The 26,575-nt window shown below is 37.7% G+C and overlaps 1 protein-coding gene across 2 annotated transcripts in view; it reads right to left on the bottom strand.

Annotated features, from left to right (window-relative positions):
* The window catches only part of FAM13A (family with sequence similarity 13 member A), a 329,503-nt gene that overhangs the window by 275,668 nt on the left and 27,260 nt on the right, over positions 1-26,575 (bottom strand). Inside the window, exons 3-4 of one of the 2 annotated variants that reach the window (XM_025385808.1) lie at positions 21,156-21,345; positions 12,514-12,723 (exon numbers count right to left, since the gene is read on the bottom strand). In XM_025385808.1, coding sequence (XP_025241593.1) covers positions 12,514-12,723; positions 21,156-21,345 — 400 coding nt within the window. Of the gene's footprint in view, positions 1-12,513; positions 12,724-21,155; positions 21,597-26,575 lie in introns of those variants that run through there. The other variant, XM_025385807.1, reaches the window with a different exon arrangement.

Here is a 26,575-nt window from a genome sequence, read left to right as displayed (position 1 = left end):
CTCAAGATGACATCTACAACCAATACAGGTGGGAGCAGAAAATAAAAAGGGCCCCAAAGAGGAATCACCACAGAAATAAAGAATGGATAAATTACTTACTTTTTTATTAAAGTCAACAGTGGAGTTGTTGGAGCAATTTGGGGAAAAAAAAGACCACATCAAGTTTATAGAAAATTATGTAAGTGGGCTGGGCATGGTGGTGCACACCTGTAATCCCAGCACTTTGGGAAGCTGAGGTGGGCAGATCACTTGAGGTCATGAGTTCATGACCAGCCTGGTCAACATGCGGAAACCCTGTCTCTACTAAAAATATAAAAATTCGCTAGGTATGTTGGTGCACACCTGTAATCTCAGATACCTAGGAAGCTGAGGCCGCAGAACCATGGTCATAGGTGTGCAGGAGGTGGAGGTTGCAGTGAGCAGAGGTTGCAGTGAGCCGAGATCCCACACCACTGCACTCCAGCCTGAGTGACATAATGAGTGGGGAAAAAAGAAAAAATATATATATTTATATACGTAAGTAAAAAAAAAAAAAGAAGTATTGTCAGAAAATATCTCACAAACCATGTACCCTCTTACATAATTATTCAGTCACACATTAATTATAAATTTAACTGAATTTGTGATATATCAATATTCAAAGAAATTGTTTGAAGTGGAAAGGCAGCAGAGTGAATTCCATCTATTTATAAGCAGAAGTGATGAGACATCTGAAAGTTAGCAATTAAGATTTAACACTATATTATCAAATGGAAGCAAATACCAAAACAACAGCTAAACCAGTTACAAGTTACTTATTCTGAGAAAGAACTGAGGGCTGCCAAAGGGTATGGTAGGGATCTGCTGGTTTTCTTTTCTTTTCTTTCCTTTTCTTTTCTTTTCTTGTAGAGACAGGGTCTCGCTATGTTGTTCAGGCTGGTCTCAAACTACTGGCCTCAAGCAATCCTCCTACCTTGGCATCCCAAAGTGCTGGAATGACAGTCATAAGCTACGACACCTGGCCAGGGTCTGCTGGTTTTCTTTTCTTTTTTGTAAGATGGAGTCTCACTTTGTTGCCCAGGCTGGAGTGCAGTGGTGAGATCTCAGCTCATTGCAATCTCCACCTCCCAGATTCAAACAACTCCCGTGCTTCAGCCTTCCAAGTAGCTGGGATTACAGGCGTGCACCACCAGGCCTGGCTAATTTTGGTATTTTTAGTAGAGATGGGGTCTTCCCATGTCAGCCAGGCTAGTCTCAAACTCCTGGCATCAAGTGATCCACCCACCTCAGTCTCCCAGAGTGCTGGGATTATAGGTGTGAGCCACTGAATCCAGCCCATCATATGTTATCAACTTAGCCAACGATCAGAAAGTTCAAGCACAGTTTCAATTTATTTGGGCAAGGATTTTGAAATCTTCCTCTTCACTCCAAGTTGAATTCATTTCTTTTTTCCCTTTTCCTTCTCCTTTCTAATCATTAGGCAGGTAAGTACACTTATTCTTCCATAACTCTTTTGTAAATATTCGAAGAGAAAGGGAAGTTAGAATAGAGAAAGGGTAAAGAGACCAATTTTAAGCTTAAAAGCAGAAAAAATGAGGAGAATCACACTAAAATGACTTGTCTTTTTATAACCAAGAAAGCAATGAACAGGAGTGAAGTCTGAGGATGAGTTGGGACATAAGCATGGGGAAGGGAGATTACATTAAAAATATGAATGCCCATGTTCCATCCCCCTAATGATTTTATTGGCCTGCAATGCAACTTGATCGCTGAAAGTTTTCTGAGATTTCTAGAAAATTCTTTTTAACTTTTATTTTAGGTTCGGGGGTACATGTGAAGGTTTGTTACATAGGTAAACTCATGCCATGGTGTTTTTTTTGTACAGATTATTTAATCACCCAGATATTAAGCCCAGTACCCCACTGTTATATTTCCTGTTCCTCTCCCTCTACTCACCCTCCATCCTCAAGTAGACCCAGTGTCTGTTGTTTACTTCTTTGTGTTCGTAAGTTCTTATCATTTAGCTCCCACTTATAAGTGAGAACATGCAGTATTTGGTTTTCTATGTTAGTTTGCTAAGGATAATAGCCTCTAGCTCCATCCATGTTCCCATGAAAGACATGATCTTATTCTTTTTTATGGCTGCATAATATTCCATGGTGTATATGTATCCTATTTTCTTTATCCAATCTGTCATTGATGGCATTTAGGTTGATTCCATGTCTTTGCTATTGTGAACAGTGCTGCAGTGAAAATTCACATGCATGTGTCTTTATGGTAAAATGATTTCTATTGCTCTGGGTATATACCCAGTAATGAGATTTGCTGGGTTGAATGGTAGTTCTGGCTTTAGGTCTTTGAGGAATTGCCATACTACTTTCCACAATAGTTGAACAAATTTACACTCCCACCAACAGTGTATAAGGATTCCCTTTTCTCTACAACCTCATCAACATCTGTTAATTTTTGACTTCTTAGTAATAGCCATTCTGACTGGTGTGAGATGATATCTCATTGTGGTTCTGATTTGTATTTCTCTAATGATCAGTGATGTTGAGCTTTTTTCATATGCTTGTTGGCTGCATGTATGTCTTCTTTTGAGAAGTGTCTGTTCATGTCCTTTGCCCACTTTTTAACGGGGTTGTTTTTCTTTTGTAAATTTGTTTAGGTTCCTTATAGATGCTGGATATTAAACCTTTGTCAGATGCATAGTTTGCAAATATTTTCTCCTATTCTATAGGTTGTCTGTTTACTCTGTTGATAGTTTCTTTTGCTGTGCAGAAGCTCTTGAGTTTAATTAGATCCCAGTTGTCAATTTTTGCTTTTGTTGCAACTGTTTTTGGTGTCTTTGTCATGAAACCTTTGCCCTTTCCTACATCCAGATGGTATTGCCTAGGTTGTCTTCCAGGGTTTTTACAGTTTTGGGTTTTACATTTAAGTCTGTAATCCATCTTGAGCTGAATTTTGTATACGATGTAAAGAAGGGGTCCAGCTTCAGTCTTCTGAATATGGGTAGCCAGTTATCCCAGCATCATTTATTGAATAGGGAATCTCTTCCCCATTGCTTGTTTTTGTCAGCTTTGTTGAAGATCATATGGTCGTAGCTGTGCAGCCTTACTTCTGGGCTATTCTGTTCCATTGGTCTATGTGCTTTCCAAAGCAATTCTTATAGGCTGTCACAGTTGAGAAGCACTGGCTTAGCACTTACTAAATATTTAGTATGTGCGTGGCATTATTCCAAGTTATTTAGTATCTTTCAATATCCACAACAACCTCAGGAAGTAGACACTACTGCTATTGAGAGGGAGAATTCCCTGCACCCCTCTGTGGCACTTGCAACAGGGGTGTGGCTTGCTTACTCAAATCCCTTGTGGGAGGAGGAGCATGCAAGTGCTGGGGCCACAGCGAGCACTTTTGGGCTCCACCCCCAAGGTAGCGTCTACGGGTGTGTTACAATTAACGGTCTTTTAGCAGTTGCCATCCACAGACGTCTAAGTGTTAACCAGCTCAGTGGAGAGTCAGTGTGACAGCCTTTTACACCCTGCCCTCTTGGTACCCCAGTCCTTGTCTGGCACCCAGGAAGAGTCAGGTCACATGGACTTGAAGGACGGTGAATGCGGATTTTTTATTAAGCAGTGGAAGTGGATCTCAGCGGAAGGAGAGCTAGACAGGGGATGGTGCGGGTAATCTTTCCCTGAAACTCTGCTGTCTCCAGCTGGGCTCCTCTCCGAAGTTAAGCCGCGTCTATCCACAGTCTCAGACACTCAGTTGCTGCTTCTCCTCTCGACATTCAGCCACTTGTCCCTCTGCCAGCCGAGGTCTGGGGTTTATATGGGCACAGGATAGGGGGGCAGGACAGACCAGAAAGCAACATTCATGCACAAAAACAGGAATGCCTGTTCTAATTTAGGGCCATGGGTCCAGGCTTGAGGGTGGAGCCCTCACCAGGGACCCCGCTCTCCTACCTCCTGCCCCTATCGTTATCTCCATTGAACCGGGAAACTAAGGGTGGTGATTTTAAAATGCCCACAAAGTTTGACACATTTCCCTTAAAAAGATGGAGCCTAATTTCCATCCCCTTGAATACAGACCAGATTAATGACTTGCCCCTAACAAACAGGGCAGAGTGATTCTATCTGACTTCTAGAGCTAAAAAGACAGCTTCCATCTCTCTTGAACTGCACGCTCTAGGAGAAGCCAGCTACCATGTTAAGATAACATTCAAGCAGCCAGCTGGAGAAGCCCACCGAAAAAGGCCTCACCATGACCCAGCATTAAATTGTCGTCCATGTGAGTAAGCCACCTTGGAAAAAGATCCTTGAACCCCAGTCAAGCTTTGACATACCTGTAGCTCCTGCCAACCTCTTCACCACAATTTCCCGAGACCTTGAACCAGACCTGCCCAGGAGAACCACACTTAAGTTCTTGACCCACAGAAACTGTGAGAGAAGATACATGCTTACTGATTTAAGCCACTAAATTTTGGAGTCATTGTTACACAGAAATACATTAACAGATACACTAGGGCATTAAAAGGTTAAGTAACTTGGCCCTACTAAGGCGGAGAGCAAATGGCAAACCGAGATTTGAAATCTATCGGAATGGAGTCAGAACCTATGCTCTAAGGCACATGCTATAAGTACTTTCTTCAAAATGGAGATTACACTGCCAATATCATATTAGAGCTGGTGCTAAGATTAAAAGAGATTATATAAGTAAAATATCTGCTAGATATTAAACTAAGCAGTAAGTAGTCACCTAGTGGCACCTATTACTGTCATCATCACTCAAACAAGTATATTCTCAAAAAGGATCAATATTAAACACAAAAAACATATAAAAATTATTTGTACAAATAAAAAATACACACCTCAGTATCATTTTTTCCACAACATGTCGTTTATTTTAAACTTTTTCCTTACTTCTAAACTCACTAGACATTAAGGATTTCCAAGACAGAAACAAATCAATGCTATAATAATTTATATCCCAGAGACTATCTAATTAACATCCCACGGCTGGCATTTTTACTGTTTTTCACTCAAACATTTATCAAATTTCATAAATTTTAAAAAGCACAGTGTTATGCACCAAATTTTGTCCAAAATTCACAGATTGATACCCTAACTCCCAATGTGAACATAGTGGAAGACAGCCCCTTTAAGGAGGTAATGAAGGTTAAATGAGGCCACAAGGGTTGGCTCCTGATCAAATAGGGCTGGCGTCCTTATAAGATGAGAAGGAGATATCAGGAGTACTTCAGCACAGACAAAAGGCTATGTGAGGGCACAGCAAGAAAGTGACGACATCTGCAAGGAAAGAAAAGAGCCCTCACCAGAAACTACTGCCAGCACCTTGATCTTGGATTTCCAGCCACCAGAACTGTGAGAAAATAAGTTTCTGTTGTTTTAGCCATCCAGTCTGTATTATTCTGTTATGGTGGCCCTAGCTGATTAATACATGCAGAATAAAATAAAAAGGCTGGGCTTTGGAGTCAGGCAGATCCCAACTCTGCACAATCTACCTGCTTGTTCTTTGGCAAGTAACTTGCCCTCACTGAGCTGAGCTTCACTTTATCTATGAAATATTTGTAGGAATAGCTGTAATGGAGATAAAAACACAAACACAAGGAAAGCACCTAGGCAAAATCTTGACCCAAAACAGGCACTTAAATTGTGATTAAAGAAATATATAAAATTAGCTCGTTATCCATTTATATCTACAAGATTATCCAAACATAATTGATGCTCAGAATTATAAACATTGATGAGTCTACAAAGATGACTATGAAACGCACATCTTCAGTGCTAATCCCTCTCATAAGCACTGACCTTCATTTTACTCATCCATTTAAAATGAACTCCTCGTCATGGCCGCCAAATAATCTTCCTTTTTTAACTTCCATTATGTTTATTAAAGGATCAATTGTTAAGATGTCACATCAGGATCTTTCCCCTTTCTTCCAAAACACACACACACACACACACACACACACACATACACACTAGATCTCTGAGACAGATATTTAATAAAGTCTCCACCACGAAATCATCAGATCCTACTGTGAAATTAAATTAAGTAATTCAAACTAAAAGCTGTTGGAACTTTAAATTATTTGAGCCTTAAGGGAAATGAGATTATGTGGCCTGAGTCACGTAGCGTGCAGTTGCAACTTGTGCTTCTCTGATTATAGATTAACTTTCCTCTGTATTCCTGTACTGCAGATGATTAGGAAAGACCCAAAGGTACCAGAGATAAGACTCCCCTCAACACCATTACCTCTCCTTACAGAATGTTAAAGCAGTCTTCCTTGGGCTGTAACAAGCTATAACCAATCAAACTGCTATAATGTATGTGCTATGAGCTATGCAAGGTTAGAGATAACCAGGTCCACACATGTCTGTGTCTTTCCACAATGCCAGGCTTTTATTAATGTTATTCCAATCACAAAAGCCAAGTTTATTTTATAGAGACAATAAAATATATATATAACACAGTAACCCTTCTTACCTATTTTCTATCTGAATTATGAAAGAGTAAGTTTATTTTATAGAGGTTATATTGTCTGATGCCTAATGCATACATTATTCCCTCTACTTGGCAGTTTACATAACTAGTAGCTGCTCAATTATAGTCATGCCCTGCATAACGATGTTTTGGTCACTGAGGGACTGCATATATGACTATGGTCCTATAAGATTATAATGGAGCTGAAAAATTCCTATTGCCCAGTGATGTCACAGCCATCATAATGTCCTACTGCAACATATTACTTATGTGTTTGTGGTGATGCTGGTGTAAACAAACCTACTGGCTTCCAGTCCTATAAAGGTATAGCATACACAATTATATTCGGTACATAATACTTGATAACAATAATAAATGACCATGTTACTGGTTTATGTAGTTACTATAAAGCAGGTATAATGTCATTTCATTCAAGGTCATTTTGTTCTAAGCTGATGAGAAAAAAAATAGATTCCTAGCCAGAGCCACAGTCTATGTGGAGTTTGTGCCTTCTCCCCAGGTCTGCATGAGGGTTTTCTCTGGGTGCTCTGGTTTCCTCCCACACCCCAAAGATGGGCATGATTGGTTCATCAGCATGTCTAAATGGTCCCAGTTTGAATGAGTGTGGGTAGGGGGGTGAGTACACCCTGTGGTGCAACAGTGTCCTGTTCAGGGTCGATTCCCACCTTGCGCCTGAGCTGCTGAGGTAGGTTCCAGCCACTCACGACCCTGAATTGGAAAAGGCAGGTTAGAAAATGAATGAATGAATAAATGAATGAATACAAATGATTGTAAAATAAAAATTCATAGACAATAATCCTACAAATGCATGACAATAAACAATGCAGTAGGAACGCACTCAGTGAGCCTGCCATATTTGTCATTGATTTTGAACTATGTGGTGGGAAGAGGTGCTGCTGATAATTCACAAATACCTATTCCTTGACTTAACCCATCAGCGCTATGACAGGCATCACTCACTAATTTACCAACAACTAGGGAAATCATTCTTATTTTTTACAAAATATTTCTTAAATGTATGTGTACCGCACATTTATTTCAACGTTTAATATCAGAAGTGTTCTGAGTCTTCAATTAGAAGTTTGGTGATGTTTTTGTAACCAGAAACACGCCATCAGAACTTTTGTTTCTATCAATCTGCCTGTGGTAAAATTTGTTTCCCAATATATCATTTTGCTTAAAGTTGCAGTTTCCAAGAAATTATCAACAACATTAAGTGAAAACTTACTATACTATACATTTTATTGTTATTTTAGAGTGTACTCATTCTATTTTTTTATATATATATAAAAAGTGCATTTTAGAGTGTACTCATTCTATTTATATGTATGAATTTTATATAAAGTTAACTGTAACACAGACTCAGATACACATATACATATACATACATATATACATGTGTATGTTAACTATAACAGACTCAGATACACATACACATATACAGATACACATACATGCGTACGTTAACTGTAACACAGACTCAGATACACATATACATATACGTACATATATATACACGTGTATGTTAACTGTAACACAGACTCAGGCAGGTGCTACAGGAGGTATTCCGTAAGAAGGCATTGCTATGGTAGGAGATGGCAGTTCCACGAGTGTTACTGCTCCTGAAGACTTTCCATTGGAACAAGATATGGAGGTGGAAGGTAGTAATATTGATGATTCTGACTCTGCAGGCCTAGTCTCACATCTGTGCTTATGTCTTAGTTTAAACAAAAAAAAACAAAAAACAATTTTACAAAGTAAAAAAAGAAAAATGAAAGTTTTAAAAATAGAAAAATATTAAAAGTATATATATAAAGAAAAAATTTGTAGAGCTATGCAAGGTATTTGTATTTTAAGCTAAGTGTTATTTTAAAAGAATCAAAAGGTTTTTAAAAGTTAAAAAGTTATAAAGTAAAAAAGTTACAGCAAGCTAAAGGTCTATTACTAAAGAAAAAACAATTTTTTAAATGAATTTTAATTTAGCTTAAGTGTACAAAATTTATAAAGCCTACAGTGGTGCAGTAATGTCCTAGGCCTTCACATTCACTCACCACTCACTCACTGACTCACCCAGAGCAACTTCCAGTCCTGCAAGCTCCATTCATGGTAAATGCCCTGTACAGGCGTACCATTTAAAAAATCTTTTATACTGTATTTTTACTGTACCTTTTCTTTTTTATTTTTATTTCTTTTGAGACAGGGTTTCACTCTGTCACTCAGGCTGGAGTGCAGTGGCATGATTATGGCTCACTGCAGCCTCGACTTTCTAGGCTCAAGTGATCCTCCCACCTCAGCCTCCTGAGTAGCTGGGACTACAGGTGCATGCCACCATGTCCTGCTAATCTTTTTTTATTTTTTGTAGAGATGGGGTTTTGCCACGTCACCCAGGCTGGTCTCAAACTCCCAGGCTCAAGCAATCTGCCCATCTCAGCTTCCAAAAGTGCTGGGTTACAGGCATGAGCCACAGGCCAGGCCTACTGTACCTTTTCCATTTTTACATATGTTTAGATACACAAGTTTTCCACTGCGTTACAACTGCCTACAGCACTCAGTACAGTAACATGCTGTATAGGTTTGTCGCCTAGAAGCAATAGGGTATGCCATATAGCCTAGGTGTATAGTAGGCTATACCATCTAGGCTTGTGTAAGTATACTCTATGATGTTCACACAACAATGAAATCACCTAATAACATATTTTTCAGAATGTATTTCTGTCATTGATGCTTAACTATAAATTTTTTTTTTACTGAATGACTCAAATCTAACCAGAGATTTTAAGGGAATGGAAGAATAATACTAATATAGCAAAAATTTAACCTCTCTTCCCATTCAAAATTTGTTACCTGTGCATAATCTCACATAACCTACAGGTTGACTATACAATGAGTCTTGCTTTTAGAATGATACTGCTTGCTTTTATGATGCCTATCAACTTTTTGATGACTGAGGAACTATGTCATAAACAATATGACAACTCACAAAGACCTAAATAACAAAAATAGTTCTATAAATAGTAATAAAAATAATAAAACAGTACATTCTCACATCAAATGAAAATGATTCTGGAAATGTGATAAAAGCCTTTGAAACATACAGGATTTTTGAGTAATAAGAATACTTAATAATACAGAATACTATAGAATAATATGAAGAATACTAAAGATATTTGACTGCCAAATATTTTGCATTACGCACAAAATATTTGTCAACTCCTATAGACATTATTTTAAAATAATTTCCAAACTTTATCTCAAAACTTCCTATCCCTATAGATAAAATATTCCTTGTAAAAAGGATTTAATGTCTCCAAATAGGAGGAATAGTCACCTTTATGAAGGAATGGTTATCTTCATACATATCGGGAAAAAGTTCATACAGTTTCCAATTAACAAGCCTCAAACATATGTCACTCACTGACATACAAAGCTAAAAAGCGTTGTTGTCCAGAACAAACTGTTCTTCTAATTTGCTTTCATATTTTATCACTATTTTCAATAAAATACAATATTTAGTAATCCAATAATGTTATGCCTTTTCGAAAAATAAAATCTTTTTTTTTCAAAAATGAAGTAGTTAAGACTACAAAAAAATAATAGGTTTGAAAATACGTAAAACTTCTGGGATTTTTCCTGTTGCATCATTATTAAGGACTGAATTGTGTTCCCTCCAAAATTCATATGTTGAAGCTCTAACCTCCATACCTCAGAATGTGATTGTATTAGGGGCCTTTAAAGTGGTAGTTAAGGTTAAATTAGATTATAATAGGGGTCCCTAATCCAACAGTAGTGTCCTTATAAGAAGAGGAAGAGACATCAGGAGAGCGCACACAGAGGAAAGGCCACGTGCGGACACAGTGAGAAGGCAGCCATCTGCACACCGGAGAGAGAGGCCTCAGGAGAAACCAGCACTGCTGGCACCTTGATCTTGGATTTGCAGCCTCCAGGACTGTGAGAAATAAATTTCTCTCGTTTAGGCTTGTAACACCCAGTCTGTGGTATTTTGTTAGGGCAGATGTAGCAAATTAATACAATTTGGGGTTGAGGCCTCAAAGATAAAAATAAAGGTTGTGATGGGCCCTCCCATTCTAAGCCAAAATGCTAGATGGCCTATATAGAACTTGTGAAGGTGAGACCAAACCCAGGTCTGGAGGCCTTGGGCCATCAATCGGCCACAGAGATATTTAAGCAGGAAATTCATGTGAAAATTTGAAGTTAAAAATTAGACAGCGAGGATTTCTTTAAAGGGAGAGAGTTGTTAGAGATATATAATGCTTCCCCTAACTTTCCCAAGCCAAGTGAGGGGCATCAGATAATCACGTGGGTAGTCTGAAGAGTCTAAAACTCCTTAAAGAGTCTAACGCAGACAGTCTGGCTACGGGTGCCCTGGGAGGCAGCACAAGAAGGCAGGGCTCTGCCTTGTGACTGACCTCCATTTCAAGAACGTGGCAAAGATGTGTTTCCTGAGGACCGCCTGGGTACTCTGAAGAAAGAAATAAGACATGAGTAATCTTCCAAAAGGATTGCCTGGAGGTCACCACAGGAGGCCAGGGGCTGCAGAGAAGTGAGAAGAGGCCAGGGCAGGAAGCATTGCTGATATGAGGGCCTGGGAGAGAGCTACAGACAGGTCTCCCTCCCTAGGGGATGGCAAGTAGAGATAGTTAGTGTCCTTTTCTGATACAACCACACTACTTTTAGCTAATATTTCAAAATGGTCTTTCATGAGGTAAAATATTTCTGGTACTTTCTTACTTGTCCTATCTGGCCTTCTCACTTATCCTGTTCCTTAGCAAATTACATGTGAGTAGGTACATCACTGCTGTAAAGGAATGTGGCTTTAGGTAACATCCTTAATCTGGCAACTAATACTTTTGGAAATATATTTTCTCCTTTCTTCTCTAATTTGGGAAAAATAATAAAAGAAATGGCTTTCAAGGGTACACCATTTTTCTTACAGCACTTAGGAAGGAGAACTCAATAATGACTATGCCTATAATTATTACACTTAAAAAGCGAGTTCCTGGCCAGGTGCAGTGGTTCACACCTGTAATCCCAGCACTTGGGGAAGCCGAGATGGGTGGATCACCTGAGGTCAGGAGTTTGAGACCAGCCTGGCCAACATGGTGAAACCCCAACTCTATTAAATATACGAAAATTAGCCGGGCATGGTCGTGGGCGCCTGTAATCCCAGCTATTCGGGAGGCTGAGGTAGGAGAACTGCTTGAACCTGGGAGGCAAAAGTTTCAGTAAGCCAAGATCGTGCCACTGCACCCCAGCCTGAGTGACAAGAATGAAACTATGTCTCAAAAAAACAAACAAAAAAGGGAATTCTTTCATATGAAACCACTTATTACTACAATCAAAAATCAATTTTTACTTCACAAAATGAACACAATTATTTTAGGACTCAATCTTGCTTATGAGAAAAAGCAAGTACACCAGTGAGTTTTCAGTTTCAAAGGTCACTAACCAAACACAATGTAATGAATATTTCCTTTATTGTTCTCTAATGTTTTCTAAATTATTCTTGATCTCACTCCTTTTATGGCAGTCATTAGTCAGAAAAAACATGTCTTAGGCTCAAAAGCATCAGGGCTTTTCAATATTATGTTACTGAAATAGTCACATGTTAATGGTATCAGAAATTTCATTTAATAATAGTATTTCATAATCAGTCTAGTATGATTTTACATAGGAGATGACGGCCTGGAGTAAAATAGCAAGGTGGTGGTTACAGAAAGACCACAAATATTTAAAAGCTTTTTAAATTTTAAATATTTAGTACATGAACTAAAAATAAAACTGGTGGTTTTTTCCGGCTTGTTTTTTGTTTTTTGTTTTTTTTTGTAGAGATGGGGGTCTTGCTTGGTTACCCACGGTGGTCTTCAACTCCTGGCTTCAAGCAATCTTTCTACCTCAGCCTCCCAAAGTGTTGGGATGATAGGTGTGAGCCACCGTGCCTGGCCTAATAAAGTTGTTTTCACTCCTAGAAGGATTTACTGTACTAACCCTGAAAGAGCTGAATGAATCGAGGCTGCAACGCCGAGGTGATCAGACTGTCGGGCAGCTCCCTCAGAAAGAGCTTCAGCAGACTGGCTGCTGAGCAGACATCACCGTCCTTCCCAAGCTCCACAGGCACTCCACTCTCGAACTTCAGTCGAAGTTGTTCCACCACCTTCACGTTACCATTCACCCGAAAAAGACCTTCTTGGGTGAGTCCTGGAAGAGCAAAGTAGACACAGAAAATAAATAGGTTTCTCACAGACATGAAATGTAAAGAATGATAACAACACAAAACACAAAGAGAGAAATTTCAGCATATGACTCTCTCAACACTGTAATTATCAATCATTGCATGACTTTCACATTTTGTAAAACTTTCCTTAGAATAATAAATGTTCATATCCACTGCATATCAACTAAACAGATCATACAGGATTGGTATAAAACCCAGCCTTTAAAAATAAGGCTATGCCATATATAAACATAGAGCAAAACAGAATACACAAAGAAATTTTTCATTTATGTAATCTTCTAGAGCACATAACAAAAACTTACTCAGGGCTCTAACAGCAGCTTAACACTTCATGAACAACTACTTTTTAAATGACATGTATTTAAGAAACTTTTAAACTCTATGTGATTACCTGTGTAATAGTTTAAGAAATCAGTGATGGTTTTTCAGTAATCACTAAATTCAAAATGTAAGACTCTAGGAAACTATAAAGTGGTGTAAGACAAGATCCTTGACTTCAGTCAGTTGACGGGGGATATCAGTGTCAGCTGAGGTCATCAGAGAAGGCCTCCTGGAGGAGGTAAACTTAACCTTTGGCTAAAGCAACACAGAGGGGCTGGAGCAGTTGAGCTATGAAACCAATGAAGCTTGAGCTTCAGGGCCCCTCATTTTCTTGGGCCCTTTACAAGCTCTGTCCCTAATCCTGTATTCTTAGTATCACGTTCTTTTTCTTAAAGAAGTCTCAAAAAGTTTAGGCATCTGGACCCACAAAACCTTGATCTACCCCTGACAAAGATAAACAAAAATACAAATTGAGAAGTAGAGACAGGATAGCATAAAGAAAGGTAGGCAGAGGACAATGTGGGGTGCCTAGTCAAAGAATGATGGGATAATAAAATGGAAAAACAGGAAGGGGTCTGTGACAAGTTAAACAGTGAAGGCTTTATCACTGGAGTATTAAGTGAGGAAAAAGACAAAATATAATAAGGGTTTTAGGAAGATGTAGCTAGCTAAGAAGTAGGGTATGGAGAGGGCTTGCCTTATGGAAACTATCTTCTATTTTAAGGTAGTAAACTGATATTATGGTGGAAAAGAAGTGAAAAATAAAGAGTAAAGATGATTTGGTAACTTGGTTCAAAAGGGAGAGGGAAAGAGTTGAAAGGTAACCTTAAGGTTTTGAAAAATAGGAATACAGGGAAAGAAAAAACACTGTAAAAGATAAGGTTGGGGGTAGGGATAGGAGAGTAGCTGGTTTAGGGCAGAAGATAATGATTTCCAGCTCAGTGTGCTGCACACCATGTAAGCGAGTGTGTCAGGCAGTAGAAGACTTCGAAAGTGTAAGAAACAATCTTTCTAAGAAAGAGCAGGCCAGGATGTAACTTGACATTCTTGAGAGTCTAATAGGTGAATGTTAGCAAAAACATAATGACATTGAAGCCTATCAGGATTTTTTAGAGGGGAAGTGATAATTTATATCAGCCTTTGCTTCTTACCCTTACCTGGTAATTGCATTGCTTTTTAAAGCAAAAGAGGAAGCTAATTTCATTTTATTTTATAATCTGATAAAATACTTTATAAGCTCTTTAATTCAACAAACATGTAATAAGTGCCTGACATTATGTTAGGTCATAAAAAAATCAATCGTGAGAAAAAAATTCAACACTATCATTACCCTCATGGACTTTGAAGTCTGGTAAGATGTTTGTGTTCTTCCACGTATACATATTATTTGGCTGTAAAGAAAATCAATATCAAAAGTTGATATGAATTTTAGCTCCAATTCTGAAAAAAACTGTGACACTAGGGATGATATTAAAAGTATTTAACAATGACTATGACCAGGGCACCACCTAAATAGAAGAGATATCAGTTGGTCTGTGTGGCAGACAGCTTCTAAAATACTTCCCATGATCCCCACTTCTCGTACCACACCCATTATAATCCCCTCTACTTGAGTGTGGGCCAGACCTAGTGACTTGCTTCTAACAACAGAATACAGCAAATGTGATGTCATGTCATATTTTGACATTAAGTTATGAAAGACTGACAATCCATCATGCTTCTCTCTCTTTCTCTCTCTCTCCCCTTCTCTCTCCGTCTCTCTGAGGTACTTTATTAGCTACTGGCCACGGGCAAAGATCTAAAGGTGGTATCTGGCCAACGACCAGTGAATAACTGAAAACCCTCAGGTCAACAGCTCACAAGTAACAGAATCCTGCCAACAACCACATGAATGAGCTTGGGAGGGAATTTTTCCCCTGTTGAGTCCTGATATGACTGAAGCCTTGGCTGACACCATGATCACAGCCTTGTAACTCTAAGACAGAGGACACAACTAAGATGTGTCTGGATTCCTGACCCACAGAAACTGTGAGATAATGATAAATACTATTGTTTTAATCTACTATGTTTTGGGGTAATCTGTTATGCAGCAAATGGATAACGAATATGATATGCCTTTCCCTTAAGTTGTGTGGAATATCAGGTTCTATTGGGAGACGCCAGCTTAATTGTTTAAAGCTTTCAAGGTCTGTTTCCTCTACTATACAAAAGTTTATCTTTAGCTTCAGAAACTTATCCAACAATCAAGCAGCTAGCATCCAACAGAAAGGCATTCCATCCCTGGTCAAAGCTGAAATCCTGAAAATTTAGAGTTTTGTTTCCTGTTCCTATATTTACCCAGCTGCTTAACCTAACCTTGCCTTCTGTTTTTGGCCTACCAAATGCCCCTTAGATCTGATTTCACATGATGTTGTTTTTTTTTTTTTTCTTTTTAGCTTTGACCTTAGTCTTTCTTTTCCAACAAGGTTTTTATGAACCTTCCCCCAAATAAATATACTTCCAGCAATTTCAGAAAAAACTACCCAGCTCCAAGAACTGTCTGTGGTCCTCAAGCCTCCTGATCCCACTGGACCAAACTAGCAGACGTGTAAGGTACAAGTAGAAGTGACTGAATTTAATGCTCCTTAATAATATTTTCCTGTCTCTGTCCCATTTATCTGAACAACTCTTCCCTCAGGAATATCTCCCACCCACAACTCTTTTATCACTAATTACCATAATTAGTGATGTTCAGCTAGGGGAAGTTTATAATCCTGAACATGAATATATCACATTCTGAGAAGAATAATCCATACAGTTTTTTAAGCCTCTTATGAGGCTAGAATACATCCAATACCCACAAGAGGCTTAACAGACAAAATAACCTTTAAATTTTCCCACCCTAAAATTTTAGAAAGTTATGACTATAACAAAAATATTCAGAAAAAGGGGATATCTGGATGACTTCACGAAGCAGAGTTACTCTCACACATTTCAAAGCTTCTATTATATTTGATTTTAGGCTATGTGCTAATTACTACAAAGCAGCAACTTAATAGTGGTTTAGAAATGAAAAAATTATATAAGTAATGTCTACATCACTGAAAGATACTTTTCTGTACAATTGAAATATTTCTTTCAAAATAGTATGAATATTAGAAACAGAATATGCCAGAAGTCACAATTTGCCTAACAACACACTTTGGCCAAGGAAGTAGTATGACAATAAGTAAGCACATTCTGACACCTGGTGGTGACTTGAAACTCTACACTGCGGGTTAAAACGGCATAACCTATAGTATCTTCATGCTAAACTAAGAGAAAGAAGCCGTTAACATTGTCAGTGAGAAAAAGAGTTTAAAGACTATATGCTTTATAAGTTATAATGTATATATTTTTAAATGAAACTATCCAAAATCTGCTTAAAGGGCTTGACATAGGTCTTTCTGTCTTAAAATTCCATTACAATAACAGTTTACTCTCATGCCAATTGTTAAACTGTCTGCATTTATGTGAAACAATAATAAAGCATAACCAAAATACCAACCTATGATTGAATTATATGACCAGTCACGTGACCCCTATAGTCCCATTCCCATGCCTGACACAGTGCTTACTGTATATCACAAGTGTACAGTAAATATTTGTTGACCTGAAAAAAACTGCAAAGTAATTAAATAAAACAAATTGAAGTATTATGCCCTCAAACTTTATACTACCCTTCAAACTTACACAGTTTCTTTGGTTTATTAACATGATAGTTTCAAATACAAGAAGGGGCTTATGTTTGTCTACATAGTAATTAACTACATAGCCTTTCAAAATACAGGTGCTAGGCCTACCCGAGTTTGCCCAGTCAAGATTCTGATTCAGTAGATATGAGGTGTGGGCAATGCATGTGTACTATGAAAGATTCCACTAGTGATTCTATTTCACATCCCTCATTAAGAACGACTGATTTAACTTAATAAAATGTTTAGTTTGCATTACCCAAATACACCCTGTTAAAGTATAACTAACAGTATGCTAAGGAGGGGCAGAATAAAATCAATCCCTAATTTAAATTTTGCCAAAATTTTCATATGTTGATGGTGTGAGTATAAACTGTTTCAACTCTGATAGAGTTCATTACAGATGCACATATCCTCTGACCACCCAGGAGTCCACTTCCAGGAAGGCAGTCTATGCACACACTTGCATGTGCTTGAAATGCCATATGTTAAAGGTTAACCATGGAATCATTGTTTGTAAACAATAGAAGACTGGAAACAATCCATGTGCCTATCAGTATGGGACTGCTTAAAGACATGATATATACATAAGGTAAAACAGTAGGCAGATGAAAATAAAATAATTAAAAATGAGTACAGCTCTTTATGCAATACAGAACAATCTCCAAAATACATTGATATTTAAAAGATTCAGAACAGTATGCAATATTTGTGATAAAAGGGAAAAAAGAACACACAGACATATACTTATATATACACGAAACATCTTAAGAAGATACCAGAAACAGGTATAGTAATACTGTTTTAGAGAGAGAAAACAAAGGTCAGGAGACAGTTTGTAAAGAGAGACTTTTCACCATATACCCTCCTATATTTTGAACCACATAACTTTATAAACTACTCAAAAATATTAAAATTTTTAAAAATTAAAAATGTAAACTATTTTTACACAATAAAAGTATGCTCAAGAGACTATTATCCAATTAATGTTGAGAGAAAGAACACTGATTATGCCAAAACCAAAATACTACGTTAGGTACCCATAGTTGGACATCTAAATGAATATACATCCCTACTTAACAGATTAAATGAATGATCTAGAAATCCATTTGTATCTAACTCAGTGGGATACACAGTCTTACTCAAAACCAAGTATGTAAATAAATTCTATTAAAGCTGGTTGTAACTCCCGGCTTCAAGATTTTGTAGGCCAAACTTCCATCTTCCTGTCATGCTATGTGTAACACTGTTTGTGTTTCACTGTTTGAAGTATTTGAATAAATCCAGAGCTGTTTTCTAAGAATCTGGCCTTTTTGCAATTTGTCTTCCTTTAATAAGGAGAAAAACTCTACAGAGTAAGAACAGAAACCTGGCTCTTAAGTTTTCAGAAAAAAAAAATACAATTTTGTCATAAAGAACTGCCTGAAAGTGGGTAATTTATAAAAGAAAGACTCACAGTTCAGCATGGCTGGGGAGGCCTCAGGAAACTTACGAGGCAGAAAGCAAAGGGGAAGTGAGGCACCTTCTTCACAAGGTGGCAGGAAGGAGGAGAAGTGCTGAGCGAAGCGGGAAGAGCCCCTTATGAAAACATCAGATCTCTTGAGAACTCACTATCAGAGAACAGCCTGGGGGAAACCACCCCCATGATTCAATTACCTCCATCTGGTCTCTCCCTTGACATGTGGGGATTAGGGGATTATGATTCAAGATAAGATTTGGGTGGGAACACAAAGCCTAACCATATCAGTCATCTACATGCCTAGTAACCAGAGCAGATAGACGTTTTTTCAATTAACATCTAACCATCAGCGGAATGAATAATCTGCCATAGAGTCCCTGTCAAAAGTTGATACATGTTCCTATAGAGGAACATGTGATGAGCGCTTCTCACTCCTTTCCAATAAATGATTCTTATCAGAAAGGGTGAAGGGACTTGTAATCCTGGAAAGATACGGCCTGAAACAAACTACTCAAAATACAGTAGACCCACCTTACCCAAAGGGGATATCTTCCAAGACTGCCAATGGATGCCTAAAATCTTGGATAGTACCAAACCCTATATATACTGTTTTTTTTTTTTCCTATACGTACATATCTATGATAAAGTTTAATTTAAAAAGTAGGCATAGTAAGAGATTAACAACAACAATAATAAAACAGAATAGAGCCAGTTGCAATGGCTCACATCTATAATCCAAGCTACTTAAGAGGCTGAGGTGGAAGGATTGTTTGAGGCCAGGAGTTCAAACCAGCCTGGGCAACATGGCGAGACCTGCCTCTAAAAACATTTTTTTTAATTAGCAGGTTACAGTGGCACATGCCTGTATAATAGCTACTCAGGAGGCTGTGGTGGGAAGATTATTTGAACAGTGGAATATGAGGCTGCAGTGAGTTATGATCACACCATGGCATTCCAGCCTGGGCAACAGAGCAAGACCCTGTCCCTTTAAAAAAAAAAAAAAAAAAAGGAATACAATAGAATAATTGGGAGAGATTTGTTCTTACCATAGATCTTAGCAACCTCAGCATACATTTTTTTTTCTTCCTTTATTAAGTCGAGAACTCACCTTTTCAATTAAAAGCCACTTCATGGCTTCTCTTCGGCGTATCGAATTGCCAGCATTATTTTTCTTGCACTTTGGGGCCGTTATTAAGTAAAATAAGAGTCACCTGAACACAAGCACTGTGCTACCACAATGATCAATCTGCAAACTGAGGCCACTACTAAATGACTAAGAGGCAGGTAGCATAAAACATGGATACACTGGACAAGCAGATGATTAAGGTCCCAAGTGGCAGGATGGCTGGAGAGCTCATCATGCTACTCAGAAGGCTGTACCATTTAAAACTGATGAATTGTTGGCCGGGTGCAGTGGGTCATGCCTGGAATCCCAGCACTTTGGGAGGCCGAGGCAGGCAGATCACCTGAGGTCAGGAGTTCAAGACCAGCCTGGCCAACATGGTGAAATACCATCTCTACTAATAATACACACACACACACACACACAAAAAGCTGGGTGTGCATCTGTAATCCCAGCTACTCAGGAGGATGAGGCAGGAGAATTGCTTGAACCCGGGAGGCAGAGGTTGCAGTGAGCCGAGATCATGCCACTGCACTCCAGCCTGGGCTACAAAAGCGAACCTCCGTCACAAAAACAAAAAACAGAAAAAAAAAAACCCAAAAAACTGATGAATTATTTATTTCTGGAATTTTCCAGTTAGCATTTTTGGACCATGATTGGTCACAGGTAAGAGTGAAACCCTGGAAAACCAAACCATGCATAACATCGGGGACTACTGTACAGAATATGTTTGAAGCCTCAAGTTCTACATTTAAAAATCCCTACATGGCTGAGTGTGGTGGCTCATGCCTATAATCCCAACACTTTGGGGGGCTGAGGTGGGAAAATTGTTTGAGTCCAGGAGTTCAGAACCAGCTGGGGCAACATTGGGAAAACCTGTCTCTACAAAAAATAAAAATAAAAATAAAATAAAAATAAAAATAAATCAGCCAGGTGTGGTGGAATACACCTGTAGTCCCAGCTACACAAGAGGCTAAGAAAGGAAGATCACTTGAGCCCTAAAGTATGAGATTACAGTGAGCTATGATCACATCACTGCATTCTGGCCTGGGTAACAGAGCAAGAACCTATCTCTTTTAAAAAAAAAAAAAAAAGATGCAGGGAATATGGAAACATTCTCTCAAATGATCCAGGCTTATGATTTATTTTAAACAAAATCATCAAAAAGCTGTGGGCTACACAGCTCTCAGTAACTAAGATATAATTTATCTTTTTATTGTATAACGTACTATATTACTCTTCAAATGCTTTACATGCTTAATTTTATCCCTATAAAGATAAGAGAAACCAGCCCACTGCCACCCTGCATAATCAGCTTTACATCATAGTTTTTTGGTATCTCTTCTAAGTGTATGAGGATAGTCTAGGCATTGAATAAGTTCATGATTGACCTCAGGTGAAAGATACCCTAAAACATGTTTGATTACATTAAAAATTATTGACTATCAGTTAGAATTTAATTAATCTAGAAAACTGACTATTAATATTACAACAGAGTATTTTAGCATTTAAAACTAGGAAACATTCCAAACTAGAAATCTCTATAATTAAAGTGATTGCTCTATGGTTGATCAAATTAGTACTGTCAAGATAATGTTAAGCAGTAATGCCCTTTTAGTAATGCCCTTTTTAAAATGAAAAGTATATTACACAATAATTTAATATTCTAATGAAGGTGCTTTAGAGGACAGTCTAATCATACATTATGAAATAATTCACACAAATAATTTGTTTATGCAAGGGACTGTGAAAATGAAAAGACTAAAGCATGACTTAACTCACCATGCTGCGTCAAGTATTCCACTATATTCCACACTATTGCTGGAATGCCATTCTTGGTGAGCCCCTGCCGTTGAAGTTCTTGGAGACTGACTCCAAATAACTTCTGATAGGTAAAATCCTTCTGTTCATTTAATGGCACCGCCACTATCTTTTTCATGTCTTCTTTCAGCCGAACCGCTGCTTTACTTTGCTTAAAAGAACGTAAGAAAAAAGAGCAGTCGGTCATATTGACCACAGGAGGTTGCATGGTTACAACAGAAACACGTGAATTAAAATGTGTTTGAAGATGAATAGTTGTGGTCTTATTTTTACTTCAACTCAAACCAAAATCTCTAACATCTCTCACATGTTGCTCAGATATAATGGCTAAAAGGAATGAAAAGTAATGAGAAACCTAAAGCCACAACTGAAGTGTGTAGCTAAGAGAGGGAGCAATACACTGCCGTATCTAAGATATATTACTACAGTAACCAAGGGGTGTGACTCAGAAGTACCTGGTTAACAGGAAAATAAAACATTTATAAGAACAGTGAAACACCAGGTAGATCCTGAGATGTTTCTAAAGACAAAAATTTGTCTCGGTGTCATTTTAAGGTAGCTTTAATTTAAAGTGTCAGAAGAAAAAATTACAATGACCATTCTACATGTACAATGACCATTATATTTCTCTTATTTGATTACATTTGTAAATATCTCAGTAATCTTTTGGAACATAATATCAACTCAGTTCTTACTGAGGTTCAAAATGCCCTCAAATCTTTGAAACAACAACATTTAGGTAGTCGCAATTTTAAATTCTTCAACAAGATTGCATTATATATATTGTAAATAAAAATGCAACTTAGATTCAATTACCTCAAATTAATAACACAATGAAAAATTCATAAGTTTGTTTCTTCCTTGTAATAAAAAATCTGCATCCAAATAAAGAGGAATTTTTTAAGCATGTGTCTTATATAAATTTTATTATATATGTTAATAAATCCAAACACTGAAAAGAGAGATGGAACAATGCAAACAGTCTTATTTGGAGAACAGAGGCAGTAAAATTGGAGGAAACTTCCACTTTTTAAGAATGAATGTAGCAGCTAACCAATGTGGAAATACTATTAAATGACTTAAATCACCATCATTTAGTCACTAAAGAATCCTAAGAGTAGAAACATTACGTTCAATCTAGAGTTGAGGAAACAAAAACCAGAGTTAAGTAATTTGGTAAAAGTCAGAGAACTAGTAAGAGACAGTTTCATCTTGCTCTAGGTCTATGTTCCTCTCCTTAACTTATAATAGGTTTATTTAATGTTATAGTGCAGTTTATGTACAATTATAGTAACAAACTTATAAATGCTATATGTGACATAAGACAATTACAAGTTAATTCTACAATCTTTGAGTAGGATACTTGCAATCTCAATTTGATTTTAAATTTATAATCTACAGAATGAGGGAAGCTTTTACTAGCATATCTGTCTGTATCTTTTATAGGTCATATTTGAAAGCCATATTTCTCTAGTGAAAATTCAGCCAATGTAAAGATACAATACAGATTTAGTATCTATTAACATTATAAATAAGTCATGGGATAGCCACTATGGCGTAGTAGTAGTATGGACGAAACCCATGATCTCTGTTACCAAGGAAATTATGATTTTGTTAATTAAGTCCAACTTGTAACAGTTAATAATTTCTTTTTCTTATAGGTTTATAAATGTATCAATCTCCTTCAACTGAATCCATGGGAAATTTCAACCAGGTATATCTGGTGAGCAAGCAGCTAAAAAATAACCAGTAATAACAAAACTTAAAAAAAAAAAACTCGTGTAGCATTAAAAACAGCTGACAGTGAAGTTAAATTATATAAATTTTATCTTATTTTATCTGCTTATACAGAGAATACAGCATAGTGGTTTAGAGCATAGACTATGGAACAAGACTGGATCAAATCCCATTCTGACTTTTATTAGCGATAACCTTGCACAAGTCATATAACCTCTGTGTGCCTCAATTTCCTCATCTATAAAATGGGAATACCAAGAGTTTGCATGTCATAGAAATGTACAAGGTAGAAATGAGTTCATTTACGTAAAGGAGTAAGAACAGTGCCTGGCACACTCATTGAGTACTGACTGTCGTAATCCTTTTCCTTCTCCTATTTCTTCTAGGAATTATTATTCTGATTTCTTCTTAAAGTAATGGAAAGCTAATTAATCATTCCTGTAATAAATATTTCTATAAAGGTTACTTTTGTAAAAGGGAAACATAGTTGAGACACGTTTGATTGCTGAATTCTGATGACCTAATTACTATTCTCCATACATCTCTAATTTTCTAAAATCTCTAAGTATGACCTTTGAATGATGAGGACAAAATAATATGTACTTATCACAATTCCTTGATTTATTCCTAGAAATTCACAAGGTTTCCTTAGAAATTCTGTCTATATGAGTTTAAAACCTTGAATTAGGGCTGGGTGCGGTGGCTGATGGCTATAATCCCAGCACTTTGGGAGGCTGAGGAGGGCAGATCATGAGTTCAGGAGATTGAGACCATCCTGGCCAACACGGTGAAACCCGGTCTCTACTAAAAATACAAAAAAAAAAAAAAAAAAGTTAGCTGGGCATGGTGGCAGGCGCCTGTAGTCCCAGCTACTCAGGAGGCTGTGGCAGGAGAATGGCGTGAACCCAGGAGGAGGAGCTTGCAGTGAACCGAGATTGCAACACTGCACTCCAGCCTGCGCAACACAGCAAGACTCCATCTAAAAAAAAAAGTTACTAATTAAGGTATTGAGTCTACCTTAACTGTTTAAACTTTTGTTTACATATAAATTCCCATGCATCACTTGAGTGTGAAGACTGGACTATCTGGAGCATATTCATGGGGGTGTGTGTGTGTGCGCGCGTGTGTGTATAAAAACAATATAGGTTTCCACATAACAAAGACAACCAGAGAACCTTAAAGTTTTACTGTTAGAACAATCCTTACGGGCCTTCTAATTCTTATACTATCGCCTTAGTAGTAAGAAAATCAGGACCTAAAAAGTTGTGATGTTAGTCAAAAAGGGCTGTGTCTAGAGCCCAGATCTCCTGAGTTTTATACCAGTATACTTTTTATAATTAAGTACTGGTGACCTTGTTGATGGCTTTATTTTTGTTGGAAAATAGTTAGGTTAGTTAACAAAATATACTGATTGTAGTAAATATTTATTGGTTTGGGGCACTTAAGTCCCCACTTGTCCTTTTTCCAAATAACAAATCCAGAGTGTGTTTTGGGGAATGACTGCAAGTTCACTGTGAACAGCTTTGATAACAATACTACTCAGAATGATTGCCTGGCCTCTAAGAAAGACGGGGCTCAGTCTCTCCACCAGGTGAATCAGATCCCTTCTGCAAACCACTGAAGCTTGAGTGGCTTATCATAAAGACAGAAAATGGGCACTACTGTAGCGCTCTAACAAGATGGGTGATAGCATTTGCCACCTGCATCACTGCAGCTGATGTGGTCCTTCATCTACTCTTTCTGACATTGGTCATTTCTGACATCTACTCATTCTTCCACTGTTCATTCCATTTGGTAAGCTGCTCCAGTAACTTTCCAGTAAAGTTTCTTTATGCTGAAATTAGTCAGAACTCATTTCTGTTCTGTAACCACACACACACACACAGACATACTCTCTCTCTCTCTCTCGATCTAATTGATTAAAATACCCAGAAAAAAATAAAATAATCAGAGAAAATAGAAAATTAAAGTTTTAAAAGATAAGACAAAATCAAAATGATAATGACAGTGAACTTTTATGGAGTCTTTACTGTCTATGCCAGTTAGGGCTGTCAATACTTCAAATGGCTTCACTCATTAAATCCTATAAAAAAGAAACTCCAGGAAGGAAGATACTTTTGTGATTCCCACTTCACAAAAGGCACAGAAAAGCCAGTAAAGTGCTCCAGTTCACATAAGCAAGTGGTGCAGCCAGGAGTCACACGCAGGCAAGCAAGCTGAGTCCAGAGGCCACAGTATCAACACTCTCTCCAAATAGATAGCTGTGAGAATAAAAAACACATGCTGTGAAGATAAGTGCACTTGCTAGAAATGAGAACCAAATTCCGTATTCTTATAGCAGAGAAAAATAGTTATTTACGTGTTTCATGGTCTCTTTAATACAAAGTAAGGTATGTTCAGAAGCAACATCAATAATTATGATATTAGGACCTGAATAAAGAAGGCTTTCATCAATACAGTAAACAGGACAAATTTCAGAAGCCTTGAGTTTTTATAATAGCTAACACATAGTAGGGACTGACTGTATCACAGACACTGTTGTACGTGGTTTAAAATTCATGTCTCTCAAAAACAAACAATGGGGAAAGGGCCCCCATTCAATAAATGGTGCTGGGAAAACTGGCTAACCATATGCAGAATAATGAAACTGGACCCCTACCTTTCACCATATACAAAAATTAACACAAAATGAATTAAAGACTTAAGTGTAAGACTTCAAACTATAAAAATTCTGGAAGAAATCCTAGGAAATATCCTTATGAACATCAGTCTAGGCAAATAATTTATGACCCAGTCTTCAAAAGCAAATGCAACAAAACCAAAATATAACAATTGGGACCTAATTAAACTAAAGAGCTTCTGCACAGCAAAAGAAACTATCAACAGAGTAAACAGACAGCCTAGAGAATGGGAGGAAATATTTGCAAACTATGCATCCAAGAAAGGACTAATATCCAGAATCAATAAGGAATTTACACCAATCAACAAGAATAAAACAAATAACCCCATTAAAAATGAGCAGAGAACAAGAACAGACACTTCCTAAAAGAAGACATATAAGCAGCCAACAAACATGAAAAGATGCTCAACATCACTCATCATTAAAGAAACACAAATCAAAACCACAATGAGATCTCATCTCATACCAGTCAGAATGGCTATAATTAAAAGTCAAAAAACAACAGATGTTGTCAGGGTTGCAGAGAAAAGGGTACATTTATTCGCTGTTGGTAAGAATGTAAATTAGTTTATCCCCTGTGAAAAGCAGTTTAGAGATTTCTCAAAGAACTAAAAATAGAACTACCATTTAACCCAGCGATCCTATTACTGGGTAGTATACATCAAAGGAAAATAAATCAGCTGGGCACAGTGGCTCATGCCTGTCATCTCAACACTTTGGGAGACCAAGGCAGGTGGATCACCTGAGGTCAGAAGTTTGAGACCAGCCTGGCCAACATGGCGAAACCCCATCTCTGCTAAAAATACAAAAATTAGCCAGGCGTGGTGGTGGGTGCCTATAATCCCAGCTACTCGAAAGGCTAAGGCAGGAGAATCACTTGAACCTGGGAGGCAGAGGTTGCAGTGAGCTGAGATCGCATCACTGCACTCCAGCCTGGGTGACAGAGTGAGACTCCATCTCAAAA

The sequence above is a fragment of the Theropithecus gelada genome, chromosome 5 (genome assembly GCF_003255815.1).
Source record: "Theropithecus gelada isolate Dixy chromosome 5, Tgel_1.0, whole genome shotgun sequence".
In the NCBI taxonomy this organism is placed as follows: Eukaryota; Metazoa; Chordata; class Mammalia; order Primates; family Cercopithecidae; genus Theropithecus; species Theropithecus gelada.
This window is presented reverse-complemented; position numbering and strand designations above follow the sequence as displayed.